The following is a 27,747-nucleotide window of genomic DNA, read 5'->3' on the forward strand; positions in this document are numbered from 1 at the left end:
GGGTGAGGGTTCAGTCCACGGTTCACTAACGTGCTTGGCAGGCCCCGAACCACTCCCTGGACGCTTTTCTTAGAACTTCCACACTGACAAGAGCAACCAGCTATCAAACATCCGCGGTTTCATACCCCCCTGTCCACGGGGAGGCAGCCATGGCTCAACTCCAAGATGCGGGAAAGGAGACCACGGGAGAAAAGGCATATATAGCCTCTGTCACCACCACATCCAGTTGACTTTCTCTCCATCCCATCCTCATCCCTCTCACCAGTCTTTTTCCTCCGTTCTTCGTTTCCTTTCCAGATCGCCTGCGGCGTATCTCTCTCTCTCTCTCTGTTTTCTTGCTTCTCCGATATTCTCGTTCTCTCGTTCTCGATTCCCGTTTCTTGAAGGTACATCCACGCCAATGCCAATCCCGCTCTGCGGATTCCACAGCTAACACAATCCAGAAACCGAAACGAATTCAAAATGGTCCGCTTCTACAAAGTTTCCGCCGCGACCCTCGCGACTGCCGCCACCGTCTCCGCCATCCCCATCCCATGCCTCCTTCCCTTCCTCAGCGGCGCTGGTAGCCTCTTTGGAAACTCCGGCCTGGGCGCCAGTCTCGGTCTCGGCGGTAGCGGCAGCGGTAGTGGAAGTGCTGGTGCTGGTCTCGGTGCTGACCTCGGCGCCGGTCTGAGCGGTAGCGCTGGTCTGGGTGCCGGTCTGGGCGCCAGTGCCACGGGTGCTGCGGGTGCTGGTGCTTCCGGCGGTGCTGGTCTGGGTGCTGGTCTGGGTGCTGGCCTTGGTGCTGACTTGGGTGCTGACCTGGGCGCCAACGCCGGCCTTGGTGCTGATCTGGGAGGCTCTGCCACTGGCTCTGCCGGTGCGGGTGCCTCGGGTACCGCTGGTCTGGGTGCTGGTCTGGGTGCCAACCTTGGTGGATCGGCTGATTTGGGTGCCGATCTGGGTGCTGGTCTGGGCGCGGGTCTGGGAGGTTCTGCCACTGGCGCGGCTGGCGCTGGTGCTTCCGGCGGTGCCGGCCTGGGTGCTGGTCTCGGCGCCAACCTTGGCGGTTCCGCTGGTCTGGGTGCCTCCGCTGGTCTCGGCGCTGGTCTTGGAGGAAGTGCCACCGGTGCTGCTGGCGCTGGTGCTTCTGGCGCCGCCGGTCTTGGTGGCTCCGCTGGTCTCGGTGGCAGTGCTACCGGTTCTCTCGGCGCTGGTGCTTCTGGTGCTGCCGGTCTTGGTGCCGGCGCTGGTCTTGGAGGAAGTGCCACCGGTTCTCTCGGCGCTGGTGCTTCTGGTGCTGCCGGTCTTGGTGCCGGCGCTGGTCTTGGAGGAAGTGCCACCGGTTCTCTCGGCGCTGGTGCTTCTGGTGCTGCCGGTCTTGGTGCCGGCGCTGGTCTTGGAGGAAGTGCCACCGGTTCTCTCGGCGCTGGTGCTTCTGGTGCTGCCGGTCTTGGTGGATCTGCTGGTGCTGGTCTGGGTGCCGGTCTTGGAGGTAGCGTGACTGGTGCTGCCGGTGCGGGTGCCTCGGGTGCTGCTGGTCTCTCTGGTTCTGGTTCTGCTGGCCTTGGTGGCTCCGCTGGTCTCGGTGGCAGTGCTACCGGTGGTGCTGGCGCTGGTGCTTCCGGCGCTGCTGGTCTCTCTGGCTCCGGCTCCGGCTCTGGCTCCGGCTCCGCTGATCTCTCTGGCTCCGGCTCGGCTGACCTCGGTGGCTCCGGCGGCGCGGATGTTGGTGCCTCTGGCAGCGGCAGCGGCGATGTGAGCGGTTCTGGCTCTGGCTCGACTGATACTGGTGCTTCCGGCTCTGACAGCGGCTCCAGCGGTACTGATGTCGGTGTTTCCCCCACGACTGCGGATGTTCCCAGCGCCACCACCACTTGGGTCAGTGCCTCCACCAGCGTCTCTCTCGGTCCTTACGGCGGCGCCAGCGGCAGTGTCACTGCTGAAGGATCCGAGGGTGGCGACGACGATGACTCCTCCGACGACAGCGACGACTCCGGTGCTGATACCGGTGCAGATGCGGATGGCAGCGCGGATGCCGATGCCGATGCCGATGCCAGCGCTGATGCGAGCGCCGATGCCAGCGCGGATGCCGATGCCTCTGCCAGCGGTAGTGGAAATGCTAATGCCAACGCTAGTGCTGGGGCCTCCGTTAGTGGTAGCGGTGAGGCCTCTGCTAGCGCTAATGCGAAGGCTTCGGCGTCCTTGAGCTTCTCTGCCTAAGGTGTGCCCCCCCAATCCTCGCCATCTCTATGCCTCCAGCTAACAGGAATAGGAGTTTCGGAGTTCATCATGCCACTCGAGTGACACGTCCTCGACCACGGGAATCGATTGTTCAAAATCATTTGGGATATGTATAGGGATGGGAAGTTTTCAATGTTGTCATTCGTTCATGAGTATATTGTCTAATTAGTGTCGTTCTTTGCCCACTGTCTATCTTATTGAGATATCGAGAGAGGATCCAGGCCAGTCTGCCATAGTTAATTGAATCACGCCTGTTGATAGTTCATTTTCTGCTTTCTTTTTTTTTTCCCTGTTGACTTGTAGTCAAGCCATTGGCTTGAGTAGTTGCTATTATCTGTGGTAGGAGACTTCAGTGTCGATAATGGCTTCTTGCATATCTCTGGACGAGATTTCTGTCCTACAGAGCACTGAGTGAGTTGAATGGATTAATGAATGCCTCCATAAGAATGTCTTTTGCCTGAAAGTGTCCGAAGCAGCGAACATAGTGCGGGACAATAGCGCTAAGAAAGAGCACCGTTCAGCGCCGGTGGGAAAGGTCCAAAGGCGCAAAATGGGGCCAGCCAAGCGAGACCCACAACCATCCATCTAGCCGAAGAATGGGAAAAAAGCAAAAAGAATGACCTACGCAGGACTCGAACCTGCAATCTCTTGATCCGTAGTCAAGCGCCTTACCATTGGGCCAGCAGGCCAGTTGTTGAAAAATTGGGCAGTACTGTGTTACATAAGGCCTTCATATCTGGGCCAAAGCGCAGGATCGAGGTTTTGTCTGAGGGAGGTAGCGAGGTATCAGGATAGCTAGTGTTGTAGACCTTACTGTCTGGGGCTAGGTGTTGATGGCTGTTGTCTTGAATGCATGGTAAAGTGCAGATAGATGTTCGATATGTTGATTTATGCTTGTTGGATTACTATGAGCTCGTTTGCGTCGGTGCCGATATATATTCCTGCTTGCTGTTCCAGTCATGCACCCTACTTCCCGATAACTTCAAGATGTACCAGCTCAATCCAAAGCCCCCACCAAGCAATAGCCCTGGATATGGCCATCTACTCCAAAATAATCCTCCTCCACCTCGTCCTCCCAATCGACCCCATCCGAAACGCCGAGGCAAAAATCTTCGCCAACCCCACCCTCTCAAACACCTCATCCCGAACCGGCATGATCATCAACGCATAGAAGCAATACCAATCGCCCTGGTGCTGTTTCTCGGGAATATAGTAATTCCACGTGTCCATCTCCTCCATGGAGAAGTCCTTCGCCGTCGAAATGGCCGCAAATTCAAATACCCCCTCGACGCGGGGCATCCATTCCTTCTCTCCCAGAACGACCGTCCCGCACCAGTCGCCCGCCCCATCCACAATGCCGAAACGGCGAAGGCCGGGTCCGAGATCCGAGGAGAATGCTGCAGTGGATAAGCTTTTGGTGGATAGGCGGAAGCGGCCGGTGAAGGTGGTAAAGGCTAATTGCGTAGCCTTGGAGGGCGGGGTGGCAGGTGCGTCCGTATCCTCGGGGCTGTGAAAGTCGCCAATAACCTGGTCGATATCCATGGGAGATCGGCCGTAGGGAAACCGATGCTCGGGGAGATACCCCTCCCATCGGCCACGGTCAAATGCGCCGGACGATGGTTGCTCACGGTCCCAGACAAGTTCCCAGCTACCATCCTCCCCAGCATAGCGCCAGACAATCCACGTCCGAGTCATCAACCAGGCATGCAAATCGAACAGAGCCCCACTCAACGTCGAGAGACGCCATTCCACCGCATGGTCCCACCCACACCAGCCCCAGCTGGGAAAGCTAGCCGGGGGGAGGGAGTCGCTCGGATGCGGAAGTCGTGAACCAACGGCCTTGGGCTCCCACAGGACCGCCCAATCGAAATACCGGCGTGGGAGGCCAAAAAGCAGCTCCGAATTGAGCCCTGTGGCCAAATCCTGCCCCAGGCCCTCGAAGGCCAACAACTTATCTCTCGTAAACGTTAAGGTCCGACCACTGTAGATGTCCACGCACGACGCATACCGTCGTAAGGGGTTCTCCTGCAACCCGATGTATGGCGAGTCGATGAAATCCAAGGTCCAGAGCCCCCGGTCCAACGGGAGGGAGATTGATTCGCGCCAGGTCGCATGCGGACATTGCCAGAGGATTTCCGTTGGGGTGAACACCGCACACCGTCGCGATAACAGCCGCTCCTGCAACGTCCAGCCCCGAGAATCCCAATGGGTTGCAGCGATCAAGTCGGCGACCGGAGGGAGGGTAGTTAACTGGAGTCGGTCCATCGCTGCATAGCCCTGCGCTGGATGACGCGTGACACCATCGACTCCGGACATTCCATCCGTCGATGTACCGGAGGCGGCGCACACCGTCAGCACGGCGTTGCGGTAGATGCGGTCCATGATTGCGATCTCCCGCCTGACATCCTGCTGATCCCCCTGGTTGATGCAAAAGGCGTCCACCCAGATGAAGTTGATTCCGAGGGAGCGGACCACGTGGAAGGCATTCCGGACGGTCAGGGGGACCTGGTCGATGACTGTGGAGGAGTATTTGCGCAGGGTGTCCCAATCCACCCCCGCAGGGATGAACTTGCCCCAGACGTAACTCAGGGCCGCGTACTCAGTATGGGGGGATGGCGTCGGGACTAATCGGACGGGGTGGTTGCTTACATCGAGAAGCCTTGCCGGCCGGATCGAATTCGAGCCCCGGGCTGGGTGCCCGCATGGATGCTGTTGCGTGCAGGTCCGGAACCATTGGCCGACCAGTGGAAGATTGGCCTGAGGGGTGATTCTCTTCCCGAAGCCTAGCATCATCGACGACTGGTCGTCTACCGCCAGCGGAACGATATGAAAAAAGGGGACGGATCCGCACGAGGTGGAGACGCGGAGGCGTCGGGTCATGGGCAAGCTCGCGGAGGCGCGCGTATCGAGCTGCCACTCAAGTCGGCAGGAAATCCGGTTCCCATCCTTGTCACGGCCATCATCTCGGAGATCGCATTTGGGGCCTGCACGGGCGCCATCGTAGATGAGGCGGCAGAATTGGCAACCCCACCGGCGATCGTAGATCGAATCGAGAAAGCCGAGGTCAATGGGGTCGAGCCTTAGGGGAGTTGTGTCCGACTCGGGGGTGGGAGCAGTGGGATTGGACTTGAGAACTGTGAATTCTCGAAGGGAAAGGGGGAGAGCGGTGCAGTCACTGCATAGCGATGGGGTCCCGTGGCTCGGCGGGGTTAGAGTGCAAGGGCTAGTCATTGCGTAGATGTATCTGCTTGGATTTGCAGGGGCCCATAGGTTCTTCAATTGCTGGCAGAGGGGGGGTTGTCTAGTGAGTTCGCCATTTACCTACAGATCGATATGACTATGTCCATGAGGGGAAGCGCGATGAAAAGCGAGCCTGAGTTGGCAGCCAGGCAGCCAGACAGGCAATGACTGACCCTAGTGACTAAGTCGCCGAGCGATGCCTGCAGTGAGTGATGCCCAACTTCCGTACCCAACTTAGTAGTGCTCGCGACTGCAAGGCGTTGATGCACCATTGATAGGCGGGTCAATTGACCACCGTTGAGACAAGAGGTAAGATGAGACATCCGCTGAATACGGTTATATAAGTCATAGTCCAAGCTATAATATACATCGAGATTCCAACTGAATACTAAAACATGAGAGATCAAATCTAAATACCAAACATCGCAACTCTCTCCTTAGCACGGCACCTCAAACCTGCGCACATCTTCCCCAGTATGTCAAGACAGAGCATTCTATCCTCACTGAGGGGTCCCAACCACATTGTTCAAAGTCTTGTAGTTCACCGAATGCTGAGGAAGGTCCGACGCCTTGGGCTTGCAACTCGCCGTAAGACCCAAGTGGCTAGTTTTACCCAGCATGTGCTTAGGGATACCCAACTGGAGGACCGCTTCGTCTCCCTTAATGACAGACAGGCGAAGGGTCTCATCGGGTGTCTCGTGGCGGGTGTTCTTGAGGTACGAATCGATATTCTTGGGTTCATACCACAGCGTCTTGCCGTCGTAGGTTTCGGGAATCCAGGCCTTCTTGGCCGCGAGCCATTTGCTATGGTCGGCGTAGATGACACAGTGCCTAGCAGGTTATACATGAGGAAGTGGGAACATAGGCATGTGTTGGGTGTATGAGATCATACCAGTAATTCTCGGGAACCTTCCATTGTCCCGGAGCGGGCGTGAGGTAGACGACATCGCCCAGCTGAATGCCGCTAGCGGTATACCAGACAACAGTCTCATGCTTGTTGTAGGCCTCGGCTTTTTTCTACCGTTCGTGGCATGGGTCAGTTATTTGGCGGTGGAATGATGAACGGCGATGGGCCCTACCTCGTCCACGGTTCGATAGCCAATGATGACCTTCTGGTCGCGCTCCGCCAGTTCGACGGGAGCGGCAGCGACATAGTTGACCATGGCCAGAGCCACGGTCAGGATCTTAGTAGCCGAGAAAAGCATGGTGTAAGAGAGTAATGCGCAAATGGAGTAAAGTGATTGTAAAGTTGAAGAAAAGAAAGCACAAGGAGTGACTTGTTTAGAAAGAGTGGATGTTTAAAGAGAGAGACTGATTGTTGTTCTGCCAGAGAAGATGATGCGAGATGAGTTGTTGAGACGTCCACATCCTGCTATTTATGTGCGAGACGACTCTCCTGGAGATTGCCTAGACATGCTGGTTTGCGTTTCAAAGCACGATGCTTCCTCGAACAACTGGACTCCGAATCCATGGGGCCAGGACTGAGACAGGGTGACTCTGTAGGGCTACGTTGTTTGGACACAGCACATCCGGCCCCAAGTTAGTTCAGAAGCAGTCTCGACTAGGTTGCCTGGATACGGGCACTGTTGGTTGTGGCAATTCCCAGGGTCGCTGCGCTGTTCATCAGTTTTGTGGCAGAAGCTGTGCGGGAAGACCCTGGACGGCTGGCACCGTTTGAATTGGGGCCGAATCCCTCAGAATGGCCACTAGTTGGGGCCAAATGACCAAATGCAGCATGACGAGAAACCGCCCCAGGGTTTTAGGGTGCTGCCTGAAGTCAGCATCTTCTGCACCGCCCCACGGAAGACCGGACTAGGCGGACCCTGATGCACCGCCCGCTTTTAGCCTCGCAGCCTTATCTTTCATTTCCCTACCTGTCCACAACCCAGCTAAACAATAACACAAACCCATCGTTAGCTAAAGAAATTAAATCCCCCAAACCAACCCAAGCAATCTACCACACAGACCCAATGGCTGCACCCGAAACCCTCCGGTCCATTCTCTGCGCCGAGACATGGCTTTGGAATGACGGCACAACGTCCATCACCTTCTACGAGAACGGTACCGGCAGGGTACGAACCCCATTTCCCGCATCCTACCATCTCTAACACCCCCCATACAGCTAGTCTGCACGACCGAATTAACCGCCTGGATCGTCGCCGAACTCGACTGGAAGGCGCACGATCCCTCCCATCTCGACCAAGTCGTCACTCTCGACAACAGCAGCTGGAACCCCACGACTATCAGCGACTTCAGCATCGAAATGACACTCACGACGCGCCGTCCCCCAGACGGACCCGCATCCGACTACCCGGGCAGGGTGAATGAGCATTGGCTCCATGACAATGCCTTCCGACCCAAGACATACCATCTGAAACTGGAGCAAGGTAGATTCCGAAACCAATTTGACATCATGCACAAGGTGCGCGATGGCTTGCAGTATGCCTTGCGGCTGGTCTTCGATCCATCGCCATTGCCGCCCGACGGGGAATGGAATGAGGAGAGTCATGGGCCGCATGCGATGAAGTTGTGGGAGTATACGCAGTTTAATGCGAGGAAGTATGAGGAGAAGGATTTGGGGTTGTGGGATAAATTGATGGTGTGGTATGAGAAGTGAGGGGGCGTGGATTAACGTATATGATGGAATCTAATCGGATATTGGTCGTGTCTAATAATATTCAATGCCCGTCCCATCCAGGCTGAGTCCCGGATCCCAACCTTTTCCTCCGAATATATGGCTTTGGCCAGTGCTGTTCATGCCTAGCAAGGACTGTGATTCACCCCGATCGGAGACCACGGGATCCTCGGAGATTGACGATGCCGAGTGCATAGCCGATAGCTGGGTATCCCAATCCGTGGAGAGACTGGGCACCGACGCCGCGGACGCATATTCACTGCTCTCGGCATAACTACTCGCAAGGTTCTCCGTCCCGGTCGGCCCGCTCTGACACACCGAAGTCTCCGCCTCCCAGCCCGAAGAGTGAAGTTTCCGTAATTCACGACTGTAGATCGTTCGCGCCATGACGTTCGTCTCCAGCGGAGGCAGTTGCAGACCACCGTTAAGAGCGAACGGCGGTTGCATGCCCAGGTTATCCAGCTGGATGAGTTCAGAGTCCGGCATGGTCTCAATGCCATTATCTCGCTTGAGAATGCTCAGCCAGACGGGATTATCGGCACAAGTCTGATTCCACGGATCATCGCAGCCGTAAATGACGACGCGCGCATGGTCCTGCAGCATTAAATCGGTGGGGACATTACCAACCGTCAATTGCTGCTGGATGTAGGCTGTGAGTTCTTGTTGTAAACGACGCCAGGAGTTGGCATCATCCTGGTATCGAAGGGCGGGCTCGTTGATCTCCGTACTATGTTCCAAATCATTGGTCGCAGCGGCAGTGAAAGGATTCATGGTCAAGCGTTCTTGTCCAATTAAATACGGTGGCATGGCGTTTGCCACTCGGTTTTGTACGGCTGGCTCGAATCCCCAGTCGCCTTGCCAGTGCCACATGTTTGCGCCCGCCTTGAAATGCTCCGCGAGATGAGCGAACCGCTCGTCCCAGGTGGAGAAGTTGGCGCTGCAGAAGCCACTTCGCGACTTGTGCTCTCGTAGAGTACTCTTCCAGCTGTCCATCGAGGAATCAAACCGGACTCCATGCATATATCGCAAATGCTGGTTGAGGTGATCTTTCCGATAAAAAGTCCGTTCCCGGGGGTCCTTCTCCTGGCATGAGAAGTAGTTGTGTGAGTCTAGATGGTCCTCATCCGGATGAGGTGTTCGACAGAAGGCGCACACCATCGCCCCATTGAATGGGAAGACGCCTCCTAGAGGCGAACAACTCCATGTTTCGAGCGGAAGATGCAAGGATTTCTCATGCCGCTGCCAATCATACTTGGTGGCAAAGGTGTCGGTACAAAAGGTGCATTGAAACATGCGAGAACTCCTAGCCTTACGCTGAGCAAAGGAGTTGGCCAAACGGGCGGGTTTGCGACGGCGTTGGCGGCGGTGGTGTTTTCGATCTCCGGAGGAAGAACCGTGGGAAAATGCAGCTGTGGAAGAAGAACGATTCGAAGCGGATGATCTCTCCGTGTCGAAGCTGCTCACTGATGGCGCCGGAAGGACACCCGACATATCACAACTCGAGTTCTGGTCGTATGCATGTTCCGATGGTAGGCTCTTTCGACTCTCATGATGGGGCAGACTGTGACAAGGATCCCGAGGATGCTCTGATATAGCGCGGATAATGTTGATGGTTGCCGCCGGCTCGTTTTCGGGAGGCGAGTATCGCCAACGCTCGAGGGGCGTCATCAGGGAGACACTGTGCTGGCTGGGGATGTTGATAGCGCCTGGGGGGCTGGGGCTAGGGTTACGTGGCGGAGCAGAGCGGCCCTTGGCCCGGCGCCGGGCGTTGGCAAACCAGGTCCGGATTTGAGTCGCTTTCAGCCCGGTCTGTAGCATCAGGTCGCTCATATCTCCCTCAGTGGGATACGGGTGCTCATCGTGTTGACGGAGCCAGGCTTTGAGAATGCGGATGGTCTCCCGTGAAAAGCGAACACTGCTCATTGTATGTCTGGCGTCAAGATCCCTCAATGGACCTGGGTCCGACGCCTTCTTTCCAGTGGCATCCGGATGCGGTTGATCATTGGGGTCTGACAGCCGGTCGAGTGAGGAAGTGATACTGTCCCGGTCGTTGACCTCCGTGCAGTCAACAGTTCTATCCTTCCCCCGACCCCGTTGCATAAGCCCAGAAGAGGCCTCATCAAAGTCAAAGTACTCCATCAGGCCGGTCCGAGTAAATGAGCGCCGGTGGTCGGAATGGCACTTCACTTCGGAATATATCGGAATGGACTGGAGCCGATCCGGGAGCGTTCCGAGCGCCAGAAATCAGAAGAGAGTCGACTGTAACAGCCCCTTTAATCGCATGTAACACAAAGGGCGTCTCTCAGATTGAAAGGGATCAGGGCACTGGATAGGAATGGGCATCGTTGAGATTGCGACGACGAGACGACGAGCAGGCGCACGCCTTAAGGACGACAAGGGCCCGGGCTTTTCCCACTTTCTTCCCCGCCCAGAAGCCTGAGGTTAAGAGTTTACGTAACTCCACCCTTCTCCACCACTCAGTGAGTCAGATATCGAGCTGCGATAACTAGCCACCCCGCCTTGGCATCGGCTCCATCTTGAAACACGTGCTTATTGACCGCCTGCTTCAATCAGATAGGCTTGGCTGATTTATCCTGTAAAATTCACCGCTTTGATGCCTAAGGCTATGTAGCAGCCTCAGGCCCTTCGGTCTGTGGTAGGAGGCAGGATATAGCAAGGTACGACTGGAACTGCGAATGAGCCAGGTTGCAACAAATCCTAATGCCTGGGAATAAGGTTAATTTTGCGTGGTCAATGCTGCGTGTCGTCGTTAAGGCGTGGAGAATGAAGGGATCTCCGTCATGCGGTGGGTCTGTCCAGCAACCCAAGCCTACACCAGTATCAGAGCATCTATATAACCCTCCACTGTCCTATGCTCGACTGACACCAGATGATACTCTGAGCAGGCCCTTGTAACCAACAACATGCACGAAACAGCACGCCAAGTTCGCTACCAGCTCTTTCAATACTATCTGAAAGAGTGTAGACCCCCGACCGTCATGGAATTGGCCACGCTCTGCCATCTGAGCACAGCAGAGATCCAACAGGTTCTCGATCAGCTGGAGGACCTGCATCACATTGTGCAATACAAGCATGATGGACGCTCGCCGATGCCTATTGCCATGGCCCATCCCTTCTCCCATCTGTACGTGCCACCATACCAACCACCCTAAATGTCCTTGCTAATAAGATCCAAGCCCAACGACATTTGCAGTGGTATGTCACCAGCCAAATAATCCTCACAAAGGCTTACTCACACCATACCAGGCCCAATGTACCCGACGCTGGTGGACCAATTGCATCTGGTGTGCCCTAGGACTAGCCGCCATGCTCGCTCCCCTCAAAACAACCATCCTGACTCGCTCGGGCTCCATCGGCCAGGAACTCGAACTCACAATCGAGAACGACCAGATCAATTGTACCGGACATGCTGGTGAACAAATCAGCTCGCACGACTGCCACGCTCACTTCTCCATCCCGCCCGCGAAATGGTGGAAGGATGTGCGCTTCGCGTGCGGGACGATTCAACTGTTCGCAACTAAGGAAGAGGCGTTGGAGTGGCCGCACAAGTATGGGTTCTATTCGGGGGAGGTTATGACGCTGGAGACGTTGTGGGCCTTGTCGAAGGTAGGTCTTGGGACTGGTGTGGGGTAGAGTGCTGGCTGACGTGGTTAGGCTTGGTATCATGATAAGAATACGTATGAGTATGATAGGAAGACGCCGGAGGAGGTGGAGGTTTTGTTTAATGAGCTGGGGATGACTTCGACGTTTTGGAAGGCTCGATAGAGGATGGTGGGTTGAATATATAGCCTGAGGATTTCTGTGTATATAGAGTTAGTTGATGCAGCGGGTAGACCACGATTATATAAGAAAGCATCGCATTTGCCTTTCCTAATGAGAAAAGAAACAGGGAAAATGAAAGACATACATGGATACGTTGGAGGTTCCCTTCCCTCGTTTTAATCTCCCTCCTCCACCAACCCTACAAAGACCTAGCTGACCTCCACATCCAGCCCGCATTCACCGACACCGACGGATTTCCAGTCTATGAGGATCCATCCGGGGGCCTCTTAAGCCACATCATTGCCCAAAATGACCTGATAGCTCTCCGCCTCTACCAGGAAAGCCCTCCCACGAAGGCCTTCTGGGACGCCTATGAGGTACCATCCTGGCTTCATTTCGTCGTGGCAGCCGAGTCCGGCAGACTTGAGGCCCTCTGGGTAATCATTGAGATTTATGTCGCGAATCCAGAGACGTATTCCGAGCCACTGGACGAGTACCCACACAGACTGGATTTTCACCTATTCATGTGGCCTGTTCTGCGGCGGACCGGGAGCTGGCGAACTCGTTGCTGCAGCTTGAGCCACTCGTGGGGAATTTGCAATGATGGAGATATCAGTGGCAAGACACCGTTAGTGTATCTGCGAGATGAGCAAGGAGTGACTGCCTTGCATATTGCCAGTCTGTTTGGGAATATTGAAGGGGTTCAAGCGTTGTTCAATCATCGTGTTCTGGGGTGAGTGGCCTAGTCGAGGACGAAGACGGGGACGGGGACGAGGCCACACATAGCTGGTCTTTGAACCTATGAGAGTGAACAGCAGGACTAAGTGTTGGCTGTTGACATTATCAAAAACACCAATGGTAAAATTGTCCAAATCGCCTACAACCTGCCTGTACCGCGGCAGTCGGATTAAAGTGAAAAATATCTGAATCGTTAAGATAGATATCAGAAACCACCAAAGAGGCGTCCAGAGTAAATGCACCGCCCCTAGAAAGGTCTACTGTTTGATTCAATCGTCGTTTTCCAAGACATTGGGTATATTGAGTGTCTTGAGACATGGTACGGTGGAACGCGGCAGGCGGCAGGCGGGACAGGGATGGGTGAAACCCTGGATGACCAATGCCAAACTCAACAAGAAACCATCTTTCAACATCTTGAATAAACCTAGGTACGTAGAAGAGAGGCTCAAGCCCGGTATCGGTGGACTCAGCTTGATTTGTCAGACGCACCCTGACAAATCCAGGGTTCGGCACTAGCCGAAGAGCCCCCATGACGTTTGCGGATCCAGCTGCAAGGCCCTCAACTATTCTTCCTTCGTAGAATCCTCCAGCTGAGCATTGAGATATGATTTCAAAGCATCACGGCGTTAGCTAATTCCGTCCGATATGCGTTCGTCATTTACATATAAACGGTCGCTGTCTTGTCGCTATAACGAGGAACAAACAGTCCATCTCAACCCATCTCCTCAACCAATTCTCATCACTCATCAAGTACAATGGCATCCTACCTCATCACCGGCACCTCCCGGGGCATCGGCCTCGCCATGGCCCGCACCCTAGCCTCCAAGCCCGTCAGCGAAGTCTCCGTCGTCTTCGCCCGCAGCGCGCACTCAAACCGAGGAACTGAAGCAGCTGGTCGCACAATCTGCTGGTCGGGTCAAGTCCATTCCAGTCGACGTGGAAGATAAACCCAGTGTCCAAGCCGCAGCCGCGACCGTTGAGCAAGCTCTAGCTGGCCGAGGGCTGGACGTGCTGATCAATAACGTGGGGATTATGCCATCTACGCCAAATGGCATTGAGACAATGTAGGAGAATATCCTGTTGCCGGTAGGCATTCATTGACGGAGGCCAGGGACGACCTTGACTCCGTCTTTCACACCAACGTTACCAGCGCGCATATAGTAACCAGTGCATTTCTACCGCTGTTGAAGAAGGGGACTCAGAAGAAGGTGATTAACATGTAAGCTTATACTTTCCGCCCCCAATCCAGATGGTGGTATATCTGCTCACACCATCAGCTCCACCACTCTCGGCTCCATCGCCATGGCGCCTCGATATGCGCTCTTTCCTGTACCAGCCTACAAGATCAGCAAGGCGGCTCTCAATATGCTCACGGTGCAGTATGCCCACTCGTTCGCGGACCAGGGGTTCACGTTCCTGACTTTGTCGCCGGGTGTATGTTCTACTCCCATTCATCCTATCTCTTAATGAAGTAAACAGACTAATACTGTTGTAGTGGGTAAAGACCGGCCTGGGTGGCGACAGAGCCGATTTAACCACCGAGCAGAGCGTGCAGGGCCTACTGGACATTATTCTTCCCGCGACGCAGGCGGACAATGGCAAGTTTATCAATATTCGTGTGCCGGGGTGGGAGAAGGCGGAGGGGATGAATCAGTATGATGGGGCGGAGGCGCCGTGGTAGGTGGTAGTACTGTTCTGTGAAAGTGGTATGGTTTGGATAGGAGGAAGGATGGTATCGAATGTTGCGACGGAGTTGCTGGTGCACAGTATGACGTTCAACCGAATGCGGGCATAAGTCTAAAAAGAAGAAGGGTTAGTCTTGGGGTTTCCGAAACGGGGGTGGAGGATGGATACATGGCGACAGTGGAAGGATCACTTTGCATTTGTTGCGCAGGAGAGAGGTTTCAGGTTCGAACGAGAGTTGGCTCGGTTGTTCATGAACGGATGATTTCTTCGAAGGAGAAGGGGAAGGAGGAAGGTCTAGATTCAGCACAAGGTAACAGAGAATTAAACTTTAGACTAGTTGAATCAACACCACTGCCGTGATTCACTACCCCAGACATCCCTATCCAATGGCTCTGGGTGACCACATTGCCAACGCCCTGGCAGTCACCACAACGCCACTCGCTTTCTCTTTCTCCATCCCCATCACACTCGATATAATACAATGGCGCACATACGAGGTGACGCGTCCATCGGATCCGACTGACGCCCGGGCGCGTGGCTATCAACCCATTGGCCGATCCCCAGGTGCGGCTCGGCTGCACCGAGAAGATGCGGCGACCCCGACCAAGAGGCGGATCGAGGCAGACAGAGGCAGAGCCGAAGCGAGGGCGAGGCACGCGCTGCAGGCCAGAATAAGCGAGGGGCGACAGCTGAAGAATTCCCCACGCACACGAGGCCCGGCCCGCAGGATCGAACCATGGAAAATGCAGCCGACGGGCCCTGTTCACTGGGTGGTTCCTGCATCCGCTAGGTCCTTTCAGCTGCACCACATGATAAATGCAGTGCAAGCGAGTTCAGCTGAAATGGATGGCTGAAGGAGTATGGGGTGATGATGGTAGTCGCAGGCGATGATAACGAGGAGTATTTAGGGCTCGCTCGCGACCGTCCTCGTCGGGTGAAGAAACCAGCAGCAGTCTCAACTCACGATTAGCAGTCTTTTGCCTTTTGCACTCTTCAGTTTATCTACCTTCCTTTTCTATATTGCTCATCTACACAAATAGTTTCAATCTTTCTGTGATATCTAATCTTTCACCATGGCCCCCGCTATTCTGTCCGATGTCGAGGTTCCCCCCTCAGCCCTTAAAAAGGAGCTCAATGGAGCCAAGGCCAACGGAGGCAACAACACCAGCACCGAAGTCGTCAAGGCCAATGCCAGCGGTGCCGTCAAGAAGCACACCAACGGCAACGGCACTGGCCTCATCTCCGAAGCTATACTACCCACTCTCTATCTCGGTAAGGAGACGGGGATGCTACGGGGATCAACCTAACCGGCCCGAACCGTGCGTATCTGCTCCGTCGGAGTCCCTAGGCTTCTCCGATCCGCTCACGGAGAAAGGTGGACCGGAGACACCAGGGCATGGCGGTGTCTATCATCAAGTACTCCGGAACAGTGAGGAGTGAAAGTCCCGAGTCTGAGCCCCCATAGTCAAGCTGCAGGTCAGAAATAACCCTACCATGCATCTGCCGAATTGTGACGAGGACAATCAACATAAGCTGCTTGGGCCGGGGGGCGCTTGAATTTCTACCGTCTCCCATCCCGGCGGACCACACGGGAAATGTGGGTCAAGAATTATAGCGTGTCTGCTGTAGGGCGCAGGGCGTGCGTGTCTGTCGGCTGTCCAGTGTCCACAGCAGCTGGTGGAGTCAGGATGGAGCCTTGAGTAGCCGAAGCCAACCCTGGCCCCCTCGGCCTTCTGTCCGAACTGCCCTAGACGATCCACTCCCGATCACCACTTTTTTTTTTTTTTTTCATCTTTTTGGCCATCACACCTGACCGCTTGGATGACTAGGATCATAGAGGGAATCTCTATCTGGTATGGATGTCGACACCATCACCAAAATGGAGGACACAGTGCCCCCGGTCGCAGATGAGGCCGGGTCGACTGTCTCCTCCTCCAGCAGCATTGTCGCCTTTGGGGATCATGATCCCACCAACCCAGTCAACTTTTCGCGGGTACGTATATTGCTCTTCTCGGCTTCATGTCTTTCATTCCGCAAGCTCAGACACGATGCCCTGCGACATCACTTGCTGGACTCGACTGACTGATCGGCTGGATGGAAGCACAGTGGCGGAAGGTCCATGTCATAGCCGTCGGCATCCTCTTCACCTTCAACAGCACATTCGGATCCTCCATCGCATCCGGCGCCCAGACCGAGATCAAATCGTACTTCAATGTCACCTCCGAACCGATGCTAGTCCTGTTGACATCGCTCTACATGGTTGGCTTCACCGTCGGACCACTGGTCTTTGGCCCGCTGAGTGAGCATCTGGGTCGACGAACAGTCCTCCGGGGCACCTATATCGGCTACACAGCTTTCACTCTGGGCTGCGCGCTCGCTCCAACCTTTCCCGGTCTGCTTGTCTTTCGCCTGCTGAGCGGACTCAATGCGGCCGCACCAAATGCCATCACGGGCGGTCTGTATGCCGATGTCTTCGACCACCCCGATGATCGCGGGAAGGCCATGTCCATCTTTATGGCCATGACGGTGCTGGGTCCCGAACTAGGCCCGGTCATATCCGACTATGTGTCGCAAGGGTCGTGGCGCTGGGCCTTTTGGGTGGCCCTGATTGTGGCTGGCGCCGGAATGCCAGTCATATTCCTTATGCCGGAGACGTATGCCCCGGTGATCCTGCGCCAGCGCGCTCACAAGAATCGCGGCCTGACGCGCATTCCCACGCTTGAACAGATCTCATTACGGAAGGCGCAGCGTGCCGAGCTGTTGCGCGTGTTTAGTCGGCCGTTTAGGATGCTTGTTCGCGAGCCCATCCTCCTGTTTTCTTCGTTGTACATGGCTTTGATTTATTCCTTGCTGTATTTGTTCTTCCAGGCGTATCCGATTGTGTTCCGAGGTAGGTCCAGATTTGCCAAAGTAAATTGGGGTTGGTAGCTGACCATAGCTTTCATTTTCGCAGAATTCTATGGCCTGTCGGTAGGCGTGTCCGGACTGGCCTTTATACCTAGTAAGCGGCCTGTTCTTCATGTCCTGAACACTCTATGCTAATGACTTGATGCAGTGATCATCGGATCTTTCATCGCCTTCGCCATTTTCCTAACCTACAGCACCTTCCACAGCAAAGCCCTAGCAGCCAAAAAGTCCTGGGCAATGCAAGAAGAATTCCGTCGTTTACCACTGGCAGCAATAGGTGCCCCATTGTAAGCCACATCTCCCCCTCTTCCACATCCACCAGCCTCCTCCTCACCAAGACAGAATCACAATCAGCCTCTTCTGGCTGGCCTGGATGCCCAAACACGGCATCTCCCCCATCGCCGCCATGATCGCCGGCATCTGGTTCGGCACCGGCTACCTCCTCATCTTCATCGCCATGCTCAACTACCTCACCGACGCCTACAAGAGCAACTCGGCCTCCGCGCAAGCTGCCGCCAGTACCATGCGTTCCGCTGCTGCTGTCGGTCTGCCGTTGGCTGCTAACCCCATGTACGATCATCTGGGCATCCATTGGGCGAGTTCGTTGCTGGGGTTCGTGTCCTTGGCGTTGGCGCTGATTCCGTTTGCGTTTATTCGGTATGGGGATTTGATGCGTGCGCGGAGTCCGTTTTGTGCGACTATGGCGGGGACGTAATTGTGTGCAAATTTAGATATGGTAGACCTATGCTGGAGTGAGGAGCATTGAGGATAGGATATTTAGTGGGATCTGGAGGAGTTGGATAAGGGTTTGGTTCAAGATCTGCAGCTCCTCTGGTGGTCCAAACAAAATATACAACGCTACAATATCTACAGACACTTCATTTAGGGGAAATTATCTTCAATTTCGCTTAATCTAATAAATTAGCCATTATGCTACGCTGGTCCGGGACTCTTTCCTGAGGCTCTCCACCGAGCAATATGTTCCCCTATGTATTCCGTTCATTCTCGATTTCCTCCACAGAATCTAAATCAGCCGGCCTACTGCTCGCCGCATCGGTGAAAGCGCAGATATCGATGAATCGGCCTCGTCGCTTGTCGATTTCGTAGGCGCGATGTCCATTGTCGTCGACGGGAAAGCGGCAGATATAGTCGGCGCCCCTCATGCAATGGGGTACTCGTGTTTGGGGACCCCGGGTGAACCAGGTTGTGACGATGGACTTTTTGGTAATGGGGACGGCGGACGTGGAAGTTCTTGGCGTCCCAGTAGAGGACGTCTGCTTGTGGTTGGTTGTGAGACATGGTGGGGATGGGGATTGTTGTATGGCTTGGTCAAAGATGTAGACCATTGTGTGAATTTGGCAGGAGAGCTGCATGGGAAGAAGGGGTCGAAGGGAATGGCATGCAAAGTGACGTGGTATACCTATGGCTCCCTGATGTCATCGGATATGGATGAGTCTGGCAGTGATGATGATGGAGTTATGTGTTAATAGTTCTGCAATTCGCCCATGCTTCACTATGAAAGTTGTATGGCGTGGGTGAAAGCCAGAAGTGACAAGGTTCACCTACATCTTTCACCCTGACGCCATTAAAATGTTGAGTGACTTCACCTATCTTCCACCGGCTGCCTAGAGTACCAAAATCACTGAGTTTGAGGAAAATCTTGCGTCAAGTGCATTCACATATCATCGTGATCTCATCATCCATAACCACATAGAACATCAATCCAGCGGCCCGTCGCTGTCGCCCAAGGAAAGGCGGAGCAAGTGAATGACTCACGTTTCCCACGAAAACACATTTCATTTGTTGCACCTCTCTGCTGTCCCCCGCGGTGTGAAGATTACTTTGGTTGACTCATACGGCATGCTGAACGCTTCGTACATCCAATGGCTCTGCATCTTCGGGTCCTCGAGCCGGATGTGGTACCGGAGGAGTATGTTGACCAGAGCTAGTTTCAAGATGAGGGTAGCGTGGAAGCGGCCGGGGCTAGATAATTGTAAGTAAAATTGAAGGCGAAAGAAATAAATAGAATGAGAAACCGTACCACGCCAGAGATCCATACCCCCAGATCAGATAGTGCTCAGACACATCGGCGTACCGATGCGTGGAATCCTTATGGTTCCCGTCCACGAAGCGTCGACCATCAAAAGTCTCCGGGTCGGGGTATGTGGCAGGGTCGTGCGAGACGTTGTAGGAGGAGACGCAGATGGTGGCACCGACAGGAACATGAGGCGTCCCGTCAGTAAAGGTATAGTCTTTTAAGGCCTTGCGGCGAATGTTCCATTTATCCAACAAGACCAGGCGCGCGGTTTCGCGCATAAAGCTATCCAGAAGAGGCAGCTGGGTCAGCCGCTGATAGTCAAGGGGTTGGGTTTCCTGTGCCGTGCGAATCTCCTCGTGCAGGATCTCCTGCCACTCCGGGTTCACACAGAGCCGTTAGAGGAATGTATGTAAGTTGACCCATGGCTGGTGCGAGGCCGCGAGGAGAAGGCCCATCAGGGCTTGTGTGAGGGTCTCGGGGCTCCAGTAGTCGCGGGTGGCTTGGGTTTCCTTGGTGAAGATGTCGAGGAGTGTGAGCTCTTTCAGGCCGGCTGGCTCAGTCCAATTCTTGGTTTCGCTGTCGATTATAGGCATGAAGAGATTTAGAATCAGCTTCATGGCTGCGCCGCGGCGGGTTACGATGGTGTGTATGAGCCTGGTTGTGCGTGTTATCGGTGGGTTATTCAAATGGCATAGTTCTGAGATGGTGGGAGTGACATACGGGGATATGACGCGCGGCATCAGCTGGAAGAGTGCCATACATCTGACGGTCTGCTGAGGATGGTCATATACGGCCTTGCTAAAGGCAGGATTGGATGCTAACCATCGGATTAGCTAACACAATGAGTGGATAGATGAGGGACCGCATACTCAACTCCTCCCCAAAGAACATCAAGCCCATCATTCGCGAAGCCATGACACGGCATGTCTCAGCGAGTGGTAAACACAAGGAGCCATCGGCATGCATCTGCGCCGGGGACAGTTCTTTGTCCAAAAGCCGTTCCAGCCGGGTTTGAAGATACGGGTATAGCTTGGCCAGTTGGGCTGGCCCAAGTACACTCAGAATTAATGCATACAGCCGTGATCGCGTCCGCGTGATCTTGGTCTCATCCTGGTGAGCGATTTTCATCGTGTGCCGGAACCCAAACATATCGGCGTAGACAGCACACTGCGAGAGAACAGGCGACTCGCTGAGTTCTGTCATGGCTTTCCTGGTGGGCTGGACCAGGATGGGCTTCGGGGCCCAGGGGCGATAAAATTTGCAATTGTACTACGGAATCAGCGATGTATGATCCTGATCAGACTATGCAGAGATGTCACTTAAAAAATCTTTGATTATCTGAAAGAATTGAAACAGTGGGGCAAAGGGGCGAAAAAAGAAGTTGGCGCCCTTGGAAGACTTGATCGAGAAGTAGATTTCAGAAAGAGTAAGGGTGATGCTAGCAAGATAGAAAGGCCCCAAGGGCAGAAGTTCCCAGGACATGATGGTGGCTGATAGGGTAAGTAGAGGGATACAATTCCGCCAACCGACTGCTTGCCTGATCCATTGCTGTTATATAGTCGGTTCTCAGCTTCCTTTGGACGGACCATCATATGCAGACCGGCCAAGTATAGTACCCCTCATTTGACCCAAGAACACCGCCATGTTTTCACCCCTGTACTGCAGGGATCTAGAGCTAATCGAGTTGTATGGAGGTGGGGGACAGTCAAGATAAGCAGATCAGAATTCAAACTTGGACCATCAGGAGCCTAGAATCCGACGGGTAGGTCTTTGAAAATCAAGCTGGCAAAGCGCCAATTCGATTGGGCAGCAAGTTCGGAACCAGGCGAACTGTCTTGTAAACAGCCCGGGGATGACTTTCTACTGTCTAGATGGCATTTGGCGGCGCTAATGTCAAGTAATGCACTTGCATCATGCAGAGGGAGCCTGGAAGGGTTAGGACTGGGCAGTGACAGCCATGAAACTCCTTGCAGATGTGCCTATGTTGCCAATGCTGGTGGATACTTGACTTCAAGTCCAAGGGTTGCAATGACATGGGTTGTGCCGTTGGAGAAAGAAAAATCCTGGTCTCTACGGCGCTTCCGCAGTCCGTCCCAATGAGTCCATTGACCGTTATTGTAAATTACACTACTAGACAAGACACTCTATCAAACCTGATCCTCCGAGGTCCTCGCCCCACTGTGAGAATGGCTCCCCGCCTCCACCATGCAGCTGTACTGACGCTTGCTAGAAGGATCGAGCCCATTCAATAGCCACCGATTGGTCCTATGAGCCTCGGACCGGCTGCCGCTTCGGGCCGTCGAGGGCTTTGGATAAGAATACCGGGAGGGCCCGGAAAGCCGAGGGGATACGCGCACCGACAGCGGGCGATGGTGGCGGAAGAATAGTGCCATAGATGGCATGGAGCTGGTGGTAATCCCTACGCACATCTCCACAATGGCCATAAGAAAGACCTTTAGCGTGTAGTAGGTGAAGTCATCCTCGTGTGAGTTTAACAAGGTTCGGAAGTAGATGCTCAGTGAAGAGGCGACACAGGCGCTAGAAGCGAGGTTGGTTAACTATGTCCAGTCGTGTGGCTGAGACAAAGAATGGGAGCATTTGACTCACATCAATCCTGTGGCAAGCACGGCCATCACCCCCAGCCTCTTAGTCAACTTCATCTGAAGATTCCAAATGGGCACCATTGGGAGCAGCAGAATGTACAGATCGAGGACAAGGCTCCACACCGCGATTGGGATAGAGGTCTGCAGGCAGTGGTTAAACCTGGTTGACACAAACGAGTCCCGCCACGACTGGCCCGGTGCGGGGCTGATGTAGTACAGCATGGCTATTAAAACGGCTACATAGAATCCCCAATTGACAAATAGCCCAAAGTAGATGGCGTAGCGCTGCCACCGAATCCTCCGGAACATGTCCAGGTAGATGAGGAAGAAAGTGGTTTTCACGATGGGCCACACAATATAGGCCTCCCAGTTGGCAAAGTAAGATGACTGAATGATCGCAATTAGTTCCCATAGTTGTGTATGTTTTCTTATTCACCTTTGACTGTTTTCCTTACAATGATGAAAGAATTACTCAGGATATGGGCGACGGAGAGATCCCACATGTGCGTCCCGAATTTCCCCTTGACCACCGCTAGAGGTGGAGAGTCAGTACAGGACGGCCGCGGGATACCAGGGTGACCGTACCAAATATGCAGGCGATAAAGTAAAACGTGGCTCCAATCTAACAGAGGTTCAGCTGAGTGGCGTTCTTGCAAGCAGCACAGCGGTTGGACGGACCGTTGATATCAGTCGAGTCCAGTCATCTGGGGCCCATCGTTTCTGGACCTTGAGCTTTACATACAGACTCATGCCCACGAAGATGTACATGATACCCATCACCAGACCACCGACCACTAGGAAGAGGTAGCCCTCAGATGGGAGATCAGTAAGGTTGGACACCTGTCCTGCCGGGGGAGTTCCCGCAGGAATGTGGGCCAGCTGCGCTGGATCTAGTGAGACGAAGGAGCGCAGAGCGGACGTCATGACGGCCACAGAGAAAGATGTGATGGCTCAAGTCTGGGCTTGCATGACTGGCTATATACTTTCGATATGCGTCCGCGGCTTGAGTTAAACACCGAGCAACATGATCGTAGATATTATCATCGGCGTTATTACAGTCGATCCTCTCGGCGCTAATACTGCTATCAACATGTGTCGAGCGGAGAATTGTCTACTGCAGGGCTTGTGTGGTCGGCTGAATGTGCCGGCTTGCTCGTGTGCCGGGGGTCTGACTGGCCAATGCGGATTGCGGTTGGGAGCCATACCCCTGCCCAGGAATTAGCGGGCCTTAGACACTCATTCCCATTGAAACTTAAGGCCAATCACGCAGTCTGCCTGCCGACCTGGTTGGTTGTGCTTGTCAAACAAAGACGGGAAGGTAGGGCTACTGTCTTCTGCCTACTGGCTTCACTATTCCCGAGACGAACCGTCTCGCCATCGCTCTTGACAAAAGATCCATGTGTCTCAACATGCGAAAGCAAGGATATCGATGCTGAGGAGTCAACATGGCATAGGTGAGACTGAGTGTTGATTGTAATGGTGCTCACGGGGGTGAGTTTGTGACCTGCGCGCAGTAAGTTGCACTTGTTGTACAAAATACAAGATATCGAGGACTGTGGCGCACATGCGGTGAGCAGGAAGAACGAAGTTCTTTGTCTAAGCTGTCATATAACCCCAGTCATTAAATGTACGTGACTATTTTAGTCCCCGCGGAGTAAGCACTAAGCCCGGAGCATGCACAGCTCGTAGCTAAACACGCACTAAGCACCAAGGAAGTCATGATAATCCCTGGAGCTATGATTTGAGTCATCAGGGGGGCCCTATAAGTTTTGACTCTTGCGCACCAGAAACGCAGCCGCGCGAAGCGGCGGATCCCTATCTTTTCATTTATCCTTTTCCGGTTTCTTGACATGGCCACGCCACAAGAACGACACCCAGAACTCTTCCGACCCGTGAACAGCGAATCACCGCAGGGGAAGCAGCGGACCGTGCGTCTAGAATGTCTACCTGGGATTCAACCGGACCGGCACTGCATGTAAGTACAAAGATGGTCTCCTAGCCCCACGTCAACATTTGTAAACACTCGCCCTAATCCTAGATCCACCCACGCCAACCAGCCATGTGTAACGCCCTCGAAACCCTCGGACTGACCTGTTGGCACTCTACCCAGTTCATGTCCAGTAAGTTCGGTGACGTCGAAATGTGGCAGGAAGCCGTAAACCGGAAATTCTTCCACGCCCCCGGGCCAAAGTACGGGCGGGCGGAATTCGACCAGCTGCTCCACGATTACGGAGCTGTCTCGTCCGACACCCCGGCTATTGCCTTTGCGGACGACTTGATTCAAGCTTACCCGGACGCAAAGGTGGTTCTTGTTGAGCGAGATATTGACTCGTGGTATCAGAGTTGGATGAACAGCGTGATTAAGAACGCCTACCACCCTTTTGTTACGGTGATCTACACTATCGATCGGTGGTTTACCCACGCGTTGGGTCACGTGCATAGGTCGACCTTTGAGGGCTGGTTGGGGATCAAGAACCCAGAGGATGCCAAGCGCGTGAGTAAGGAGAAATACCGGGAGCATTATGCGCTGGTGCGGCGGTTGACGGCTCCGGATCGCCTGCTGGAGTTTAAGATGAGTGATGGGTGGGAGCCGCTGTGCGAATTTCTGGGGAAGCCAGTGCCAAAAGTGCCATTTCCACACCTGAATGAAAACAAGTGGCTGGATGAGAAGGTGCAGACTGTGTTGCAGCGTGGGATGAAGAGGTTGGCGTGGAAGGTGATGCTGTGGGTTTGGGCGCCGCTAGTAGTAGCGGTGTTGATCTATAAGGCGTTGTAGGGGGTTTAGTAGCCAGCTCTAAACAGGAGTACTTGCCCGAGCAGGCCGCGCATAAATTATTATCCAGATGGATACATGACTTGAAGATATTTTTATAGTGAAGTAGATATTAAATAAGTCTTGGCTATTCACACATGTTTTCACATTTTGGACGCAACCATGACATACTTACATCATCACAAGAGTACACCATGGGATGACGCCTGGTGACAGAAGCTCCTTCTACATCATCACTGACACTTGGTGACGAAAGCTCCTTCTACATCATCACTGACACTTGGTGACAGAAGCTCCTTCTACATCATCACTGACACTCTGGTGACGCATGTAGTTCACAGTAAGAACTTTTTGGGAGCTGAGGTATATTAACCCGACATTGTTTAAAATATTCCTGCTTCGCTCCTCTTCTCTTCCCTTGCGATCAACATCTTAGAAATCCCAGCTCAAGGTTGAGGCCTCTATTTGATATAGTCTTCTACCTTCCTCCAAATTCCGGGTTTCATTCCATTTCTGTACTACCTTTGACTACAGTTGCTGCTTTGAGGCCAGTCCTCTTGTGCTTCCCCGGACCTTTACTCTGCAGACATATTCATTACCCTTTTGCGTCCCTTATCGGTGGTCTTCCGCTACTGCGTTGGGCTAAGGTATTCTTTCCCGCGTTTGTTGGAGGGTTTCCCCGTGGTAATATTCCTTGCTTGGATCAGTTTGATGACCTCCGTCCTACAGCGCGCTAGGACCCAATTCGAAATTTCCCTGCCTTCCCTTACCTGTCTCTGATCAGTGCAGAGCCCGTCCACGAGAGCGGAATTACCAGTCATGTCTCGTGTCTCATCCAGGGGCTCTGACTTGGAGATGTCTTACGGAGGGACAATGACAATTACTCTCACGGGACATGAGCAGCGTAAACGCCGGAGTAACGGTTCTAGCTCCGATGAAGGGAATTTGACCTCCGATGGCTACGTTAGTGAGGACTTGCGTGTGGGAGACATGGATATCTGTGCACTTCCGGTCCAAAGCATCAGAATCCCAAGAGTCAATCATCCGCATTCACGTCTTTCTACCCCTGGGAACCCCGTACAAAGGTCTACTCCGTTCCATTCCGATATGTCTTTGATAGTGCTAATACCTGTCCCATAGGGCAATTCAAGGAATCCTCGCATCTCACAACATCGCGTACAGGTCGATCGAGTTTGTTGGCCGCCGATCCAAGTGGGATCCCCATTCCCAACCGAAGACAACCGCCCTTGTCTTTGCGCGAAGAAATAACATCGACAATACTTGGTTACAGGCCTGTAGGCAGATTCGTACCTACCTCATTCAACAAGGATTGCCGGAAGTATCGATCGAAATTGCAGACCCGAGGGCCTTCACCCCCGCCAACATGAGCCCCATATTAAATACAGACGCAATCCACGGGAAATGGCCATCCGTCCGAGAGGCGATAATGAAAAACATCAATCTCCGAGACGTTCTCGTTGTCGGTTGTTATCGGCAACTCGAAGATGACACGAGCACTCCGACCGTCGTCATTCTGGTAAAAAATACCAGCACCAGAATATGGAAGCATACCCGGGAGGTGGTGATCGGGATACTGACCGATTTCAACCTACCAGGTGTCGCGGTTGACATTTCCAAAGACGTCATTCGTCGGGCTGGTCATTGGGAGGGAGACTTTGATGAAAGGTCAATCCAGGAGCCCGTGCGTCCCGGAGAGAGTTTGGGGATGAATTCGGACCATCGTCTCGCAGGCACCTTCGGGGGATATGTAGAGGTTAAATCCCCTACCAGTGGGAAATGGCGGACATTTGGCCTCACCTGCTTCCACTGCGTCATACCAACGAGGGATAAGACCCCCCAAGAGATTAAGACGGGTGAGCTGACCATTACCGCTCTATTCAGCCTTAGACTTGCTAATGGAGCTATGATAGTGTGCGAATATTGGAGGCAGAATGGCATCCCAGTTTTTGATAAACAAGCAGAAAAGGAACTACGCCTTCATTCGCCGAGCCTGACAGATCTGGACGCCAAGGTGCGGCGTCTGGAGAAGAATATCGGCGAGCTCTTGGATTGCAACGCATATATGTCCGGCACGGAGATGGAAGCCGGAGGCTTGCTGGAAATGCCGAGGAGCCAGCGGCATGCCTTCTTGGCGACTAAGAAGCAAATTTCCGATGCCAGTGACCTTTATAGGAAGATAGGAGAATTCCGGGACAAGGCGCAGTACCAGTTTGGCTTCGTTGCCGCCGGTTCGGGGCTCCGGGAGAAAAGGGTAAAGTCCATCCCTAACAACAATCTGCTTACAAATGCAGACTGGGCCCTTATAGAGGTGCCCCAGCACAGACTGGGATCAAACAAGGTGAGCAATTTGCCAAGCACCGTCTTAAGCCGCATTGTTTGACGGCGTCTCGTTATAGATCGACCACCAGTGCGCATTGTGGAGCTCCACCATCCACAGGCCGGTGACCGAGCAAACCACCCTCCACATTCACGGGAGTTCGGGCCATTCGACGGGACGGTACAACGACCTTGCGCCGGCGTTCGTCACCGAAAAGGTGGTGAACGGAGAGATAGTCACGGTCGAAACGGTGGAACATTCTGCCCTTGGGGTGGGCGATCAGCGTTTCTCCCGAGAGGGAGATTCGGGTGCCCTCGTCCACCTGGTTGGGGGATTGGTCATCGGAATGGTGTTTGCCGGATCTGACACACGGAATCTCATTTTCTTTACAGATATCAGAGATGTTTTCGACGATATCAAGGCCAGAGTGGGGGCCACCGATATCCGGCTGAGTTAGTGACTCTCGGACGTAAGCACACGCCTATCACTCACTTCCAAGTCTCTAACTGGGACAAACAGGGTGAGCATCCGGAATTACCACTGCGTGTACCGGAGGGGAGAAATTGTTATCGAAATAAGAACGGCCGGGCTGGGGCAACCCGGAGCTCACTGGATTTTGCCATTGCACGTCAGGGGTAAACCTACCTGATTAAGCAAGGCATGGTCATTGGAAAGACTCTGATCCATGTATAACCCCTTCGACCTTACTATTGGTTATTCTCTTACGCAATCAGACTTTAGGCTTGTTAATGAATTTTGATATTTTGCCTCCTTCACGTCATG

The 27,747-nt window shown here is 53.9% G+C and overlaps 15 protein-coding genes and 1 non-coding gene across 16 annotated transcripts; 8 read left to right on the forward strand and 8 right to left on the reverse strand.

Annotated features, from left to right (window-relative positions):
- Nucleotides 1–239: 239 nt before the first annotated feature.
- Nucleotides 240–2,403, forward strand: BO80DRAFT_166600 (uncharacterized protein). The gene is made up of 3 exons (XM_025713912.1): nt 240–386; nt 444–2,203; nt 2,255–2,403. Exon 2 carries the CDS (start codon nt 463–465, stop codon nt 2,200–2,202), a length of 1,740 nt encoding a protein of 579 aa, XP_025572425.1. The 5' UTR covers nt 240–386; nt 444–462; the 3' UTR covers nt 2,203; nt 2,255–2,403.
- Nucleotides 2,397–2,889, reverse strand: BO80DRAFT_166620 (uncharacterized protein). The gene has a single exon (XM_025713913.1). The coding sequence runs from the start codon at nt 2,806–2,808 to the stop codon at nt 2,554–2,556; it is 255 nt and encodes an 84-aa protein (XP_025572426.1). The 5' UTR covers nt 2,809–2,889; the 3' UTR covers nt 2,397–2,553.
- BO80DRAFT_t241 lies at nt 2,841–2,912 on the reverse strand. The gene has a single exon. It is a non-coding gene; the product is annotated as a tRNA-Arg (tRNA).
- A 221-nt stretch (nt 2,913–3,133) lies between these two features.
- Nucleotides 3,134–5,454, reverse strand: BO80DRAFT_467231 (HET domain-containing protein; the record flags this gene model as incomplete). Its single annotated transcript, XM_025722836.1, has 1 exon — nt 3,134–5,454. The coding sequence occupies one exon, from the start codon at nt 5,452–5,454 to the stop codon at nt 3,265–3,267; it is 2,190 nt and encodes a 729-aa protein (XP_025572427.1). The 3' UTR covers nt 3,134–3,264.
- A 320-nt stretch (nt 5,455–5,774) lies between these two features.
- On the reverse strand, nt 5,775–6,668 carry BO80DRAFT_495782 (uncharacterized protein; the record flags this gene model as incomplete). The annotated part of the gene is made up of 3 exons (XM_025723968.1): nt 5,775–6,294; nt 6,356–6,480; nt 6,543–6,668. The coding sequence occupies 3 exons, from the start codon at nt 6,666–6,668 to the stop codon at nt 5,964–5,966; spliced, it is 582 nt and encodes a 193-aa protein (XP_025572428.1). The 3' UTR covers nt 5,775–5,963.
- A 674-nt stretch (nt 6,669–7,342) lies between these two features.
- BO80DRAFT_427628 (uncharacterized protein) lies at nt 7,343–8,242 on the forward strand. The gene is made up of 2 exons (XM_025720059.1): nt 7,343–7,535; nt 7,586–8,242. The coding sequence occupies exons 1-2, from the start codon at nt 7,434–7,436 to the stop codon at nt 8,078–8,080; spliced, it is 597 nt and encodes a 198-aa protein (XP_025572429.1). The 5' UTR covers nt 7,343–7,433; the 3' UTR covers nt 8,081–8,242.
- BO80DRAFT_413167 (uncharacterized protein) lies at nt 8,132–10,202 on the reverse strand (the record flags this gene model as incomplete). Its single annotated transcript, XM_025718046.1, has 1 exon — nt 8,132–10,202. The coding sequence occupies exon 1, from the start codon at nt 10,196–10,198 to the stop codon at nt 8,132–8,134; it is 2,067 nt and encodes a 688-aa protein (XP_025572430.1). The 5' UTR covers nt 10,199–10,202.
- An 820-nt stretch (nt 10,203–11,022) lies between these two features.
- BO80DRAFT_447713 (alkylmercury lyase family protein) lies at nt 11,023–11,884 on the forward strand (the record flags this gene model as incomplete). Its single annotated transcript, XM_025721623.1, has 4 exons — nt 11,023–11,243; nt 11,296–11,314; nt 11,366–11,725; nt 11,774–11,884. 4 exons carry the CDS (start codon nt 11,023–11,025, stop codon nt 11,882–11,884), a joined length of 711 nt encoding a protein of 236 aa, XP_025572431.1.
- Nucleotides 11,885–12,026: 142 nt separating this feature from the next.
- BO80DRAFT_447714 (uncharacterized protein) lies at nt 12,027–12,618 on the forward strand (the record flags this gene model as incomplete). The annotated part of the gene is made up of 2 exons (XM_025721624.1): nt 12,027–12,041; nt 12,112–12,618. The coding sequence occupies 2 exons, from the start codon at nt 12,027–12,029 to the stop codon at nt 12,616–12,618; spliced, it is 522 nt and encodes a 173-aa protein (XP_025572432.1).
- Nucleotides 12,619–13,374: 756 nt separating this feature from the next.
- Nucleotides 13,375–14,387, forward strand: BO80DRAFT_480452 (SDR family oxidoreductase; the record flags this gene model as incomplete). Its single annotated transcript, XM_025723339.1, has 5 exons — nt 13,375–13,467; nt 13,499–13,683; nt 13,731–13,838; nt 13,897–14,053; nt 14,115–14,387. 5 exons carry the CDS (start codon nt 13,375–13,377, stop codon nt 14,298–14,300), a joined length of 729 nt encoding a protein of 242 aa, XP_025572433.1. The 3' UTR covers nt 14,301–14,387.
- Nucleotides 14,388–16,399: 2,012 nt separating this feature from the next.
- On the forward strand, nt 16,400–17,927 carry BO80DRAFT_362257 (putative MFS drug transporter; the record flags this gene model as incomplete). The annotated part of the gene is made up of 4 exons (XM_025716049.1): nt 16,400–17,195; nt 17,259–17,306; nt 17,361–17,499; nt 17,555–17,927. The coding sequence occupies 4 exons, from the start codon at nt 16,400–16,402 to the stop codon at nt 17,925–17,927; spliced, it is 1,356 nt and encodes a 451-aa protein (XP_025572434.1).
- A 271-nt stretch (nt 17,928–18,198) lies between these two features.
- Nucleotides 18,199–18,558, reverse strand: BO80DRAFT_447718 (uncharacterized protein; the record flags this gene model as incomplete). The annotated part of the gene is made up of 1 exon (XM_025721625.1): nt 18,199–18,558. The coding sequence occupies one exon, from the start codon at nt 18,556–18,558 to the stop codon at nt 18,199–18,201; it is 360 nt and encodes a 119-aa protein (XP_025572435.1).
- A 450-nt stretch (nt 18,559–19,008) lies between these two features.
- On the reverse strand, nt 19,009–20,453 carry BO80DRAFT_447719 (cytochrome P450; the record flags this gene model as incomplete). Its single annotated transcript, XM_025721626.1, has 5 exons — nt 19,009–19,195; nt 19,254–19,618; nt 19,670–19,904; nt 19,971–20,067; nt 20,120–20,453. 5 exons carry the CDS (start codon nt 20,451–20,453, stop codon nt 19,009–19,011), a joined length of 1,218 nt encoding a protein of 405 aa, XP_025572436.1.
- A 1,172-nt stretch (nt 20,454–21,625) lies between these two features.
- BO80DRAFT_314497 (uncharacterized protein) lies at nt 21,626–22,750 on the reverse strand (the record flags this gene model as incomplete). The annotated part of the gene is made up of 5 exons (XM_025715059.1): nt 21,626–21,788; nt 21,858–22,240; nt 22,309–22,385; nt 22,439–22,475; nt 22,532–22,750. Coding segments are annotated over 5 exons (879 nt in total), but the record flags the coding sequence as incomplete, so codon positions are not given.
- A 912-nt stretch (nt 22,751–23,662) lies between these two features.
- On the forward strand, nt 23,663–24,629 carry BO80DRAFT_504253 (sulfotransferase family protein; the record flags this gene model as incomplete). Its single annotated transcript, XM_025724414.1, has 2 exons — nt 23,663–23,828; nt 23,892–24,629. The coding sequence occupies exons 1-2, from the start codon at nt 23,793–23,795 to the stop codon at nt 24,627–24,629; spliced, it is 774 nt and encodes a 257-aa protein (XP_025572438.1). The 5' UTR covers nt 23,663–23,792.
- Nucleotides 24,630–25,499: 870 nt separating this feature from the next.
- On the forward strand, nt 25,500–27,421 carry BO80DRAFT_362410 (uncharacterized protein; the record flags this gene model as incomplete). Its single annotated transcript, XM_025716052.1, has 4 exons — nt 25,500–25,711; nt 25,767–26,500; nt 26,558–27,006; nt 27,044–27,421. 4 exons carry the CDS (start codon nt 25,500–25,502, stop codon nt 27,419–27,421), a joined length of 1,773 nt encoding a protein of 590 aa, XP_025572439.1.
- Between the last annotated feature and the right edge of the window lie 326 nt (nt 27,422–27,747).

This window comes from Aspergillus ibericus, assembly GCF_003184845.1.
Source record: "Aspergillus ibericus CBS 121593 unplaced genomic scaffold BO80scaffold_38, whole genome shotgun sequence".
NCBI lineage: Eukaryota > Fungi > Ascomycota > Eurotiomycetes > Eurotiales > Aspergillaceae > Aspergillus > Aspergillus ibericus.

Excerpts from the sequence above, each read along its gene's own strand:
- BO80DRAFT_166620 (XM_025713913.1), bottom strand. The coding sequence starts at position 2,808 with ATGGATGGTTGTGGGTCTCGCTTGGCTGGCCCCATTTTGCGCCTTTGG.
- BO80DRAFT_166600 (XM_025713912.1), top strand. The coding sequence starts at position 463 with ATGGTCCGCTTCTACAAAGTTTCCGCCGCGACCCTCGCGACTGCCGCC.
- BO80DRAFT_427628 (XM_025720059.1), top strand. The coding sequence starts at position 7,434 with ATGGCTGCACCCGAAACCCTCCGGTCCATTCTCTGCGCCGAGACATGG. Across the intron at positions 7,536-7,585 it reads ACGAGAACGGTACCGGCAGG|CTAGTCTGCACGACCGAATT; the intron begins GTACGAACCCCA and ends CCCCCCATACAG.